At 39.0% G+C, this 12,734-nt stretch overlaps 1 protein-coding gene across 1 annotated transcript; it reads right to left on the bottom strand.

The window, feature by feature from the left end:
• Window positions 1-755: 755 nt before the first annotated feature.
• LOC134326516 (CD209 antigen-like protein E) lies at window positions 756-8,670 on the bottom strand. The gene is made up of 9 exons (XM_063008695.1): window positions 8,449-8,670; window positions 8,160-8,261; window positions 4,855-4,974; window positions 4,640-4,764; window positions 4,464-4,564; window positions 3,800-3,940; window positions 2,173-2,417; window positions 1,966-2,090; window positions 756-840 (listed from the first exon to the last, which is right to left on the bottom strand). Exons 1-7 carry the CDS (start codon window positions 8,618-8,620, stop codon window positions 2,372-2,374), a joined length of 807 nt encoding a protein of 268 aa, XP_062864765.1. The 5' UTR covers window positions 8,621-8,670; the 3' UTR covers window positions 756-840; window positions 1,966-2,090; window positions 2,173-2,371.
• Window positions 8,671-12,734: the final 4,064 nt, after the last annotated feature.

Raw genomic sequence — 12,734 nt, forward strand, 5'->3', positions numbered from 1 at the left:
TCAATGTTCTATAGAATTTGTAATGGGTGGCATCAAACTATTCCTACTAGTCCACCAGATGGCATTGTCTTAATCACAGTTTACTGTTTCACCTTACTCTCAGTCTTCAGTAGCTGTGTTTTAAAGCCTCTCTTCACATCATGTGTTCATCATGTACTGAAATCTTAAAATACAAACGTACGGACACCTAGCTGGAGCAGTGGGATAATCCGCTGCTTCGGTTCGAAACTCGGCGTTGCCACCAGTCTGCTGGCCGCCGTCTAGCTGGCATAATTGGCAGTGCCGGTAGCAGACACGTATCTGCTAGGGCAGGATGACCTGACTACGTGGGTTGGGTCTTCAAAACGCTGTGTAAAGACCCTGATTGGCAGACAGAGAGGCACCTGTGCAGAGTGCATGGGTGAAAAAGGCTTTCTCTAAGGGCTGTGTGGGGGTGGAGGAAGGGGCGAGCAGTAATATACCCACAATCAGGGATCCCCCAGGGCCAGAAGACAAATTGACTATGCTAAAATTAAAAGAAATGCGTACATTAAATAGAAAACAAGTGACACACACACACAACAAGATTCTTCTTTTTATTTTAATATCAATTTAATACGATTTTATTACAAACATTCAAAAAGAAAACATTTGAAATATAATAAAAGTAATTTATGATACAAAATTAATCACTGTTTAAATTACTGCATGTCAGGTTTCTTTAGTGGAAATTCACAAATAAAACTATAAGTGTAAAAGCAGGATATGTCATTCCAGTTGTTCAGAGCTCCAGAGCTCCAAGCATTCAAAAGAACACAGTTCCTACCTCTGTTATTATTAGGCCGGCCCTGACTCCAGAACCTGGGATTAAAAAGTAACAAGTAATGTTAAGCTTTATATTTTTAATGCATCCAGTAAAAACACATTAGAAGATACATAAGGAAACTCTTTCACATTCAGCTTTTACAATTAAAATGAATTTTAAAATGTAATAAAGTTTTTGTATCGTACATAACATGCATCAGCAGCGAGTGTAGAACCTAAATAAATGTAAAGAATATGATTATTGTTGAAAGTGATTACTGACAATGTATTAATTAAGAAATAAATTTGATATTGCACTAAACATGACGGGACGATTTATGTGTGTAGTGTAGAAGCTGGTGTTCATTTTTGCTATTAAATCAATGCAATGTGCACAGCTTCACTAAGGATACAAACCCAAATGTATTTATTATTATTTTATTTGTATGGTTAATAAAAAGAACATCACTAGAACATGTTAGGCTCTGTGGCATCAGGGGAACACACCATCTCTCCCTGACGCCACAGGCCTTACAGAGCAGAAAACGAGCTGGCTGTAAATACCTGGCCAGCTCGTTAGGGCGAACGCTCTGCAGCTGCACCTCCCCTTATTTAAGGGGATGGCGCTAAACTGCAGGCGTCGCACCTTCTGTTTTCTCTGGCTGTTTCCTTTTTCTTTCGTTCAGTTTGTTTGGCACTGCGGTGTCATTTTATGTTTGTTTATTTTCTGTTTTTACAGCTTTGACGTCATCGGCTGCCTTCGGGATTTCCCGAAGTGTTTTTTTGTTCTTGTTATTCCTTGTTTTATTGTATTTTGTGTTTAATTATTTGTTAAATAAACCCCTTTTTGTTAAACCTCTGCATCCTTGGGTCCTTTGTCCCCACCTCATAACAGAACAGAACCGTGTTGATTACTGAGCTCAGTCTGTAATCATGTGATCATGCTGATCTGTTCTGTATCTGCTTCATGTGTGAAGATGTGAAGAGTTCAGATTATTTTACTCACGCTGTGGTTAGTGCTGATCCATCCACCCACTTCCACCCCCCCTCTGATTGTACATCACTTAGACCAATCCAGATGTAAATGTTTAAATTATTTATAAATTCCTAGATAAAAGAAGAAGGTAATTAGAATAAGAAGATTACTATCAGAGTTCAGGTTCTTCTCTGAGTTCCTCTCACCTGTTCCTCTCTGCTGTTGATGATCACCAGATCTGCTCCTCTCTCTCTGCAGTCCTGTCTGCTCTCAGCCCAGGTCTTTCTCTCAGTAGAGATGTAGTAATAACTCGTTCCAAATTTCCTCAGAGCTTGTAAAGTAATCATGAGTAACAAAGTCAAATGTTGGAGTGTCAGTAACAGCTGTATTGTTGTAAAATACTGTTTACACACCAAGGATCTTCACTAAATCATCATACGTCCTCAGTAACTCTGTGTTTCTCTCAGTCAGGTTCTAAAGTTGTTGATTATCTCGTCTTTCTTCTCTATCAGAATCTGATATCGTCTCTCCAGCTGTTTTCTCTCTTCAGTCAGGTTTTGGTTGCTGGACAGGAAGTTCTGCTTTTCTGCAGTGCTGTTTGCTTTCAAAGATTCAGTGGTTTGGAACAGACCGTCTCTCTCCTCTTTCACATGAACATCTGCATTAAGAACCAAACATATTCAGTAACATTTACTATTACTCTCATTCAAACACACACACACACACACACACACACACACACACACACTTTCACTGCTCAGACTAGGTTTCCGGTAGATGGTCGTAATAACCCATTTGCTGTAGAGGTGTGAAGCCCGAGTGGAGAGGATGGTAGATATTTATGAAAGTGTGGATGCTGTTAGACCTCAGACAACCGGCACAGACCCTGAAACAGGGACGCATCAACCAGGTACCAAACACAACAGACAATTGCTGTGTCTCATTTCCAGGCCAAGAGGCCCGCTGACCTGCAGAGCTCCAAGCTTTTCCCTGCTACAAATGTCCACATTTTGCTCACAAGCTAATTATCAGGGCTTCCAAAAATTGCATCACATGTGTTTTGAGGGGAACAGTTGGAACTGGAGCTGGGTGGTGTCAGACTAGTCCTACTAGTTCACAAGATGACACTGCCATGATCCAGTGTGGATCTCTTTGCGAGGGCCAGGGCAGTTTGGCCGTGATCGTCAAAAGATGCCACAACACCATGTGAATTCCCCCAGAAAAAGATAAAGAATGCCAGCTAATGCATTGGTGGAAAAACTGGCCTAGCCTGAGCCCGTCATCAAAGCCTTAAAAGGTAAAAATAGAGAAATAACAAGTTTAAATATAGAAGCCAGCAATGATCTGGCAAAAAGGTCGTGATTATACAGACACTCTTCCACCAGGAGCGAGTTCATCCTCACTGAGGTGCAGAGACTGCTAGTTAAAGAAACCAGCACCGTCAGTCATCTGTGCCTCCATGCCCTGTGCCGCCCATTCATGGCATGTCACATGGGCATGATACTGTAATCCTCCAGCATCCTGCAGCTGTTTAATGACCATTATGAAGGGTCGCACAATTTCAAGAATGAAAATACAGTGCTCTGGGTTCAATACATAACAGACTTTATTACTAAATACCTCAAAAATGGTGGCTAAATCACAATCAATTTCGGCGTTACGTCACCTATCAAAGATCTTTTGGGAGGCATCTGTGCAGAGTGCATGGGTGAAAAAGGGTTTCGCTAAGGGCTGTGCGGGGGTCGAAGGAGGGGCGAGCAGTAATATACCCACAATCAGGGATCCCCCAGCAGCAGAAGACAAATTGACTACGCTAAAATTGGAAGAAATGCGTAAATTAAATAGAAAAAAAAGCGCCCACATGCACTGAAACATGCACACTGTTTACAAGTGACACACACAACAAGATTCTTCTTATTTTAATATCAATTTAATACGATTTTATTACAAACATATTTAAAAAGAAAACATTTGAAATATAATAAAAGTAATTTATGATACAAAATCAATCACTGTTTAAATTACTGCATGTTAGCTTACTTCAGTGAAGATTCACAAATAAAACTATAAGTGTTAAAGCAGGGTATGTCATTCCAGTTATTCAGAGCTCCAGAGCTCCAAGCATCCAAAAGAACACAGTTCCTATTTCTGTCATTATTAGGTCGGCCCTGACTCCAGAACCTGGGATAAAAAAATAACAAGTAATATTAAGCTTTATATTTTGAATGCATCCAGTGAAAAACACACTAGAAGATACATGAGGAAACTCTTTCACATTCAGCTTTTACTATTAAAATGAATTTAAAAACGCAATAAAGTTTTTGTGCCGTACATAACATGCATCAGCAGCGAGTGTAGAACCTAAATAAATGTAAAGAATATGATTATTGTTGAAAGTGATTACTGACAATGTATTAATTAAGAAATAAATTTGATATTGCACTAAACATGACGAGACGAGTTATGTGTGTAGTGTAGAAGCTGGTGTTCATTTTTGCTATTAAATCAATGCAATGTGCTTCACTCAGGATACAAACCAAAATGTATTTATTATTATTTTATTTGTATGGTTAATAAAAAGAACATCACTAGAACAGCCACCATGTTCATTACTGAGCTCAGTCTCTAACCATGTGATCATGCTGATCTGCTCTGTATCTGCTTCATGTGTGAAGATGTGAAGAGTTCCGATTATTTTACTCACGCTGTGGTTAGTGCTGATCCATCCACCCACTTCCATTTCCCCTCTGATTCTTCATCACTTAGACCAATCCAGGATTTAATATTTAAATTATTTATAAATTCCTAGATAAAAGAAGAACATAATTAGAATAAGGAGATTATTATCAGAGTTCAGGTTCTTCTCTGAGTTCCTCTCACCTGTTCCTCTCTGCTGTTGATGATCACCAGATCTGCTCCTCTCTCTCTGCAGTACTGTCTGCTTTCAGCCCAGTTCTTTACCACAGTAGAGATGTAGTAAAAACTCGTTCCAAATTTCTTCCAACCTTGTAAATTAATCATGAGTAACACAGTACAAAGTCAAATGTTGGAGTGTCAGTAACAGCTGTATTGTTATAAAATACTGTTTCACTCACCAAGGATCTTCACTAAATCATCATACGTCCTCAGTAACTTTGTGTTTCCCTCAGTCAGGTTTTTAAGGTTGTTGATTATCTCGTATATCAGACCCTCTTTCTCCTCTGTCACATGAACATCTATATTAAGAACCAAACATATTCAATAACATTTACTATTACTCTCACTCAAACACACACACATATGGAAGTAAATCTGTCTCATCAGATTTTGAAATTTAAAAGCCTTTGAATTTTGATTACTGAACTTTAAGCCTTTGAATTTTGATTACTGAACTTTAAGCCTTTGAATTTTGATTACTGAACTTTTTTTGCCTCAGAATTCAACCCACACATTTTACAATAACTAATTTTCACTTTCATTTTTCGATGTTAACAAATTCAAAATCAAAAATTCAAGTTTATAAAATTCAAATAATATATATTCAGGTTGCTCAAATTCGATAGGTCAAATTCAGATCACAAAATTCAGATTAAAAAATTCAGACTAAACATCCGGGACACGCAGGATGAGCAATCGATTCCAGAGCCGTAGAGAGAACAGAGTAGCGACACTCCCATAGAGAACCGCTGTGACGGGGGCGGGACATTTCTCTGCTCAGCTCCGGGTGGAGCTCTGTTCATTTCCACTACTGAGCTGCATTTTCAGCTGTATGTTGCTTTGTTTTAAAAAAAATAATGAATTTGATGTCATTAATATACTTAATCCTGTTATTGTTTAGCATTTGCTCAGCACTAAATGTTACATGTTCATCTTAATTAATAGGTATAACCGAATTTAGCTTAGTCAGTTAAGCTTAATTAATGACACTAGAGTCTTTTCACCTAAAATTGATTAATTAAAAGTTGATTAATCAAGAGTCTTGTTACAGAAATGATCATAAAATATTAGAGCCATAATAAATCATTATACTTTTACTTTCATACTTAAGTACATTTGAAGGTAAATACTTTAGTACTTGTACTCAGTGAAGTGGAGGTAAAGAGTATTTTTACTTTTACTACTACTTTTACTGGAGTAATATTTTACCTTGGATATCTCTACTTTAACTCAGCTACATGGTTTGTGTACCTTGTCCACCACATACATTAGACAAAATGAACTAGTGCATATTAATTATGAATTAATTCATGTATTACATGTAGGAATCAATTATTAATCACTCATGAAATAAGAGATGAATGAAGCTATTTCATGTACGTGCACTATAATGTTTTTGGTACGGTAATGTGTTTATCAATCTGTTCATTCAGTGCAGGTAAACCTTATGAATCCAGCCACATGGCTTAGTGTTTAACCAAAATGATGATTATTATTATTATTATGAATCCTCAGGAAAGTGAAGGGAGATTATAGTTTATGCAAAAAAAAAAAAAGCTCTTTAATCTCTGTACTGTATATCGTCTCTACTACTTAATGATATCACATTATGTAATGTATGATTTTCATACTTAAGTATGAAAGTAAAAGTAGCATGATTTATTGTGGTTCTAATGTTTTATTATCATTTCTGTAACAAGACTCTTGATTAATCAACTCATTTTAGGTGAAAAGACTCTAGTGTCATTAATTAAGCTTAACTGACTAAGCTAAATTCGGTTATACCTATTAATTAAGATGAACATGTAACATTTAGTGCTGAGCAAATGCTAAACAATAACAGGATTAAGTATATTAATGACATCAAATTCATTATTTTTTTTAAAACAAAGCAACATACAGCTGAAAATGCTGCTCAGTAGTGGAAATGAACAGAGCTCCACCCGGAGCTGAGCAGAGAAATGTCCCGCCCCCGTCACAGCGGTTCTCTATGGGAGTGTCGCTACTCTGTTCTCTCTACGGCTCTGGAATCGATTGCTCATCCTGCGTGTCCCGGATGTTTAGTCTGAATTTTTTAATCTGAATTTTGTGATCTGAATTTGACCTATCGAATTTGAGCAACCTGAATATATATTATTTGAATTTTATAAACTTGAATTTTTGATTTTGAATTTGTTAACATCGAAAAATGAAAGTGAAAATGAGTTATTGTAAAATGTGTGGGTTGAATTCTGAGGCAAAAAAAGTTCAGTAATCAAAATTCAAAGGCTTAAAGTTCAGTAATCAAAATTCAAAGGCTTTCAAATTTCAAAATCTGATGAGACAGATTTACTTCCATACACACACACACACACTTTCACTACTCTAGGTAGGTTTCCGGTAGATGGTTTTAATAACCCCTTTGCTGGTGAGGTGTGAAGCCCAGTCTGAACACAAGCACTTCGATTTCTGTAATCTTCTTCACCTTCAGTAGTGAAGAACAGCAAATTGAGAATGGCCAAGGAAATCTATGATGACGTGGGCAGCTTTGAGCTTTGTCAGATGGAAACGGGAGAACGAGTGGAGAGGATGGTAGATATTTATGAAAGTGTGGATGCTGTTAGACCTCAGACAACCGGCACAGACCCTGAAACACGAGCGCATCAACCAGGTATCAAACACAACAGACAATTGTTGTGTCTCATTTCCAGGCCAAGAGTCCCGCTGACCTGCAGAGCTCCAAGCTTTTCTCTGCATGTCAGGGGAACAGTTGGAACTAGAGCTCAGAAAGTCAGCTTACAAATGAAGATAAAAATGAATGTTGAACCATAAAACCACTTGTCTGGTTGTTCTTGGATTACATCAGAACATACAAACTTATTTTTTTCTCAGCAATAAGTGACATTTTAGGTTTTCTTGATGATCTTGGCAAAAGATCAATGTTCTATGGAATTTGTAATGGGTGGTATCAAACTAGTCCTACTAGTAAAAATAGAGAAATAACAGGTTTAAATATAGAAGCCAGCAGTGATCTGGCAAAAAGGTCGTGATTATACAAACACTCCACCAGGAGCAAGTTCATCCTCAATGAGGTGCAGAGACTGCTAGTTAAAGAAACCGATGGTTGGATCCCTGAGGTGTGGTGCCAGTGTTTCAGCAACAGTTGCACTTGTGGGCTGTTCCAGTACCACGGTATCACAGGTGTACCAAGAGTGAAGGAACCATCAACAAACATCCAGGCAATTTCGGCCATGACCATGCGATGTACCCTGCGTCAACTAGGGTACAACAGCCGTACACCAACACGGGTCCGCATCTGGCCAGTGGTGGTGGTGTGACGGTCTGGGGAGCATTCTCTTGGTTTGCCTTGTCATCGCACCACAATCCTTGAATGGTGAACGCTACAGGGATCTGTTAGCTGACCATCTGCCCCTATATTCTCAGGAGGTCTGTCCTGACAATCGTGCAATTGTGCAACAGCTGAAATTACAGCTGAAATACTCACAGTTGATGAACACCACTATGTTGGTAGCCAGCAAAAGAAGACACAGCAACCCCAAACCCACTGCTACCAGTCTGCAACTTCTGATTCCTCTTTTATTACCTCCTAAACAACACATCAAGGGCTGTATTCAGAGAAGGTGATTTAATTGCTTTTCTGCAATTAAGATTCTTATTTAAGCAAAGCTCTGAGATTGTAATTTATTAACTGATCAGATACAACAGATTTACTACATATGGCTAAATAAGAGCTAGTGAGTGTAGCATGTAACTAGTGAAAATAAAAGTCCTACCTGAATTCTCCTTGTTGATTTTCTTCATTGTGCTGCTATATTGAGTCTCTGTGCTGATATTTTGATCTCTACAAGTTTTTACATTATAATAAATAACTTCGATCATCTCATCACTCTCTTCTCTGTTCATCAGTTTATCCTGATCCACGTTTACATTCACTCCTACCAACATGATTCTGTTTCACCTTCACCTTACTCTCAGTGCTCAGTAGCTGCGTTATGAAGCTTCTCTTCACATGTTGTGGTCATCATGTCCTGAAGCTAATGCTATTTTAACTCCTCCATGTGTGAACAGGAAATAGACACAAGGCCACGATGTGCAGATTTAAATATAGACTGTTGCAGATCATGTCCACATGCCCACTATTTTACAAGTGACCCAGATTATTTATTGTTTTATTTGATCATTTATTTACTTAAAGTTTAATTAATTAAAAAATCCAGAGTTTTTAAAGTACCAGGCTATTCTCTGTCTGAGCACCCTAGTGGTGGATGATTAAAGACCTTCATCACCTCTTTATTGGCATGTAAGCTTTACTAAGGTCAGGATTTGGTAAACACCCGAAGAATTTCACTTGCCTGACTGCACTGTGCCAAGTGTAAAGTTTGTCTGTTGTGTTTGGTACCTGGTTGATGCGTCCGTGTTTCAGGGTCTGTGTCGGTTGTCTGAGGTGTAACAGCATCCACACTTTCATAAATATCTACCATCCTCTCCACTCGTTCTCCCGTATCCATCTGACGAAGCTGAAAGCTGCCCACGTCATCATAGATTTTTTTGGCCATTCTCAATTTGCTGTTCTTCACTACGGAAGGTGAAGAAGATTACAGAAATCGAAGTGCTCGTGTTCAGATTGTGCTCTACACCTCACCAGTAAAGGGGTTATAAAAACCATCTACCGGAAACCTAGTCTGAGCAGTGAAAGAAAATGTGTGTGTGTGTGTGTGTGTGCGTGTGCGTGTGTGTGGAGATGGGTGTTAAAAAAGATTGTTGTGTCTCATTTCCAGGCCAAGAGGCCCACTGACCTGCAGAGCTTCAAGCTTTTCTCTTCTACAAATGTCCACATTTTGCTCACAAGCTAATTATCAGGGCTTCCAAAACTTGCACCACATGTGTTTTAAGGGGAACAGTTGGGACTAGAGCTCAAAAATGAAGCTAAAAATTAATGCTGAACCATAAAAAGCATCAAACTATTCCTACTAGTCCACCAGATGGCACTGCCTTAATCACAGTTTACTGTTTCACCTTACTCTCAGTCTCTTCACATCATGTGTTCATCATGTACTGAAATCTTAAAATACAAACGTACGGACACCTAGCTGGGGCAGTGGGATAATCCGCTGCTTCGGTTCGAAACTCGGCATTGCCACCAGTCGGCTGAGCGCCATCTAGCTGGCATAATTGGCAGTGCCGGCAGCAGACACGTATCTGCTAGGGCAGGATGACCTGACTCTGTGGGTTGGGTCTTCAAAACGCTGTGTAAGGACCCTGATTGGCAGACAGAGAGGCACCTGTGCAGAGTGCATGAGTGAAAAAGGGTTTCGCTAAGGGCTGTGTGGGGGTGGAGGGAGGGGAGAGCAGTAATATACCCACAATCAGGGATCCCCCAGGGCCAGAAGACAAATTGACTACGCTAAAATTAAAAGAAATGCGTAAATTAAATAGAAAACAAGTGGCACACACACACAACAAGATTCTTCTTTTTATTTTAATATCAATTTAATACGATTTTATTACAAACATTCAAAAAGAAAACATTTGAAATATAATAAAAGTAATTTATGATACAAAATTAATCACTGTTTAAATTACTGCATGTCAGGTTTCTTTAGTGGAAATTCACAAATAAAACTATAAGTGTAAAAGCAGGATATGTCATTCCAGTTGTTCAGAGCTCCAGAGCTCCAAGCATTCAAAACAACACAGTTCCTACCTCTGTTATTATTAGGCCGGCCCTGACTCCAGAACCTGGGATTAAAAAATAACAAGTAATATTAAGCTTTATATTTTGAATGCATCCAGTAAAAACACATTAGAAGATACATGAGGAAACTCTTTCACATTCAGCTTTTACAATTAAAATGAATTTAAAAACGTAATAAAGTTTTTGTATCGTACATAACATGCATCAGCAGCGAGTGTAGAACCTAAATAAATGTACAGAATATGATTATTGTTGAAAGTGATTACTGACAATGTATTACTTAAGAAATAAATTTGATATTGCACTAAACATGATGAGACGAGTTATGTGTGTAGTGTAGAAGCTGGTGTTCATTTTTGCTATTAAATCACTGCAATGTGCTTCACTCAGGATACAAACCCAAATGTATTTATTATTATTTTATTTGTATGGTTAATAAAAAAACATCACTAGAACAGAACCGTGTTCATTACTGAGCTCAGTCTCTAATCATGTGATCATGCTGATCTGTTCTGTATCTGCTTCATGTGTGAAGATGTGAAGAGTTCAGATTATTTTACTCACGCTGTGGTTAGTGCTGATCCATCCACCCACTTCCACCCCCCCTCTGATTGTACATCACTTAGACCGATCCAGGTGTAAATACTTAAATTATTTATAAATTCCTAGATAAAAGAGAAACATAATTAGAATAAGGAGATTATTATCAGAGTTCAGGTTCTTCTCTGAGTTCCTGTCACCTGTTCCTCTCTGCTGTTGATGATCACCAGATCTGCTCCTCTCTCTCTGCAGTACTGTTTGCTCTCAGCCCAGGTCGTTACCCAAGTAGAGATGTAGTAAAAACTTGTTCCAAATTTCCTCAGAGCTTGTAAATTCATCATGAGTAACAAAGTACAGAGTCAGATGTTGGAGTGTCAGTAACAGCTGTATTGTTATAAAATACTGTTTACTCACCAAGGATCTTCACCAAATCATAATACGTCCTCAGTAACTCTGTGTTTCTCTCAGTCAGGTTTTTAAAGTTGTTGATTATCTCGTCTTTCTTCTCTATCAGAATCTGATATCGTCTCTCCAGCTGTTTTCTCTCTTCAGTCAGGTTTTGATTGCTGGACAGGAAGTTCTGCTTTTCTGCAGTGCTGTTTGCTTTCAAAGATTCAGTGGTTTGGAACAGACCGTCTTTCTCCTCTTTCACAAGAACATCTGCATTAAGAACCAAACACATTTAATAACATTTACTATTACTCTCACTCAAACACACACACACACACACACACACACTTTCACTACCTAGACTAGGTTTCCGGTAGATGGTTTTAATAACACCTTTGCTGGAGAGGTGTGAAGCCCTGACTCAACACAAGCACTTCGATTTCTGTAATCTTCTTCACCTTCAGTTAAGACTTCTTCAGATGGATACGGGAGAACGAGTGGAGATGATGGTAGATATTTATGAAAGTGTGGATGCTGTTAGACCTCAGACAACCGGCACAGACCCTGAAACAGGGACGCATCAACCAGGTACCAAACACAACAGACAATTGCTGTGTCTCATTTCCAGGCCAAGAGGCCCGCTGACCTGCAGAGCTCCAAGCTTTTCCCTGCTACAAATGTCCACATTTTGCTCATGAGCTAATTATCAGGGCTTCCAAAAATTGTACCACATGTCTTTTGAGGGGAACAGTTGGGACTAAAGCTGGGTGGTGTCAAACTAGTCCTACTAGTTTACAAGATGATACTGCCATGATCCAGTGTGGATCTCTTTGCGAGTTCCAAGGCAGTTTGATCAAGATGGTCAAAAGGTGCCACAACACCATGTGAGTTCCCCCAGAAAAAGATAAAGAATGCCAGCTAATGCATTGGTGGAAAAACTGGCCTAGACTGAGCCCATCATCAAAGCCTCAACATGTAAAAATAAAGAAATAACAAGTTTAAATATAGAAGTCAGCAGTGATCTGGCAAAAAAGTTGTGATTATACAGACACTCCTCCACCAGGAGCGAATTCATCCTCAATGAGGTTAAAGAAACCAGCACAGTCAGTCATCTGTGCCTCCATGCCCTGTGCCGCCCATTCATGGCATGTCACATGGGCATGATACTGTAATCCTCCAGCATCCTGCAGCTGTTTAATGCCCTTATGAAGGGTCGCACAATTTCATCAAGAACGAAAATACAGTGCTCTGGGTTCAATACATAACAGACTTGACCACTAAATACCTCCAAAATGGCGGCTAACCCACAATCAATTTTGGTTTTACATCACCTGTCAAAGGCCTTGTGGGAACAGTTTGGGGAAGGACATTTTCTGTTCTCACTGACCAACCCCCCCAATCAACGCAGTCCAGAACCGGGGCTGACTGGGTGTG

The sequence above is a fragment of the Trichomycterus rosablanca genome, chromosome 14 (assembly GCF_030014385.1).
Source record: "Trichomycterus rosablanca isolate fTriRos1 chromosome 14, fTriRos1.hap1, whole genome shotgun sequence".
Taxonomy (NCBI): domain Eukaryota; kingdom Metazoa; phylum Chordata; class Actinopteri; order Siluriformes; family Trichomycteridae; genus Trichomycterus; species Trichomycterus rosablanca.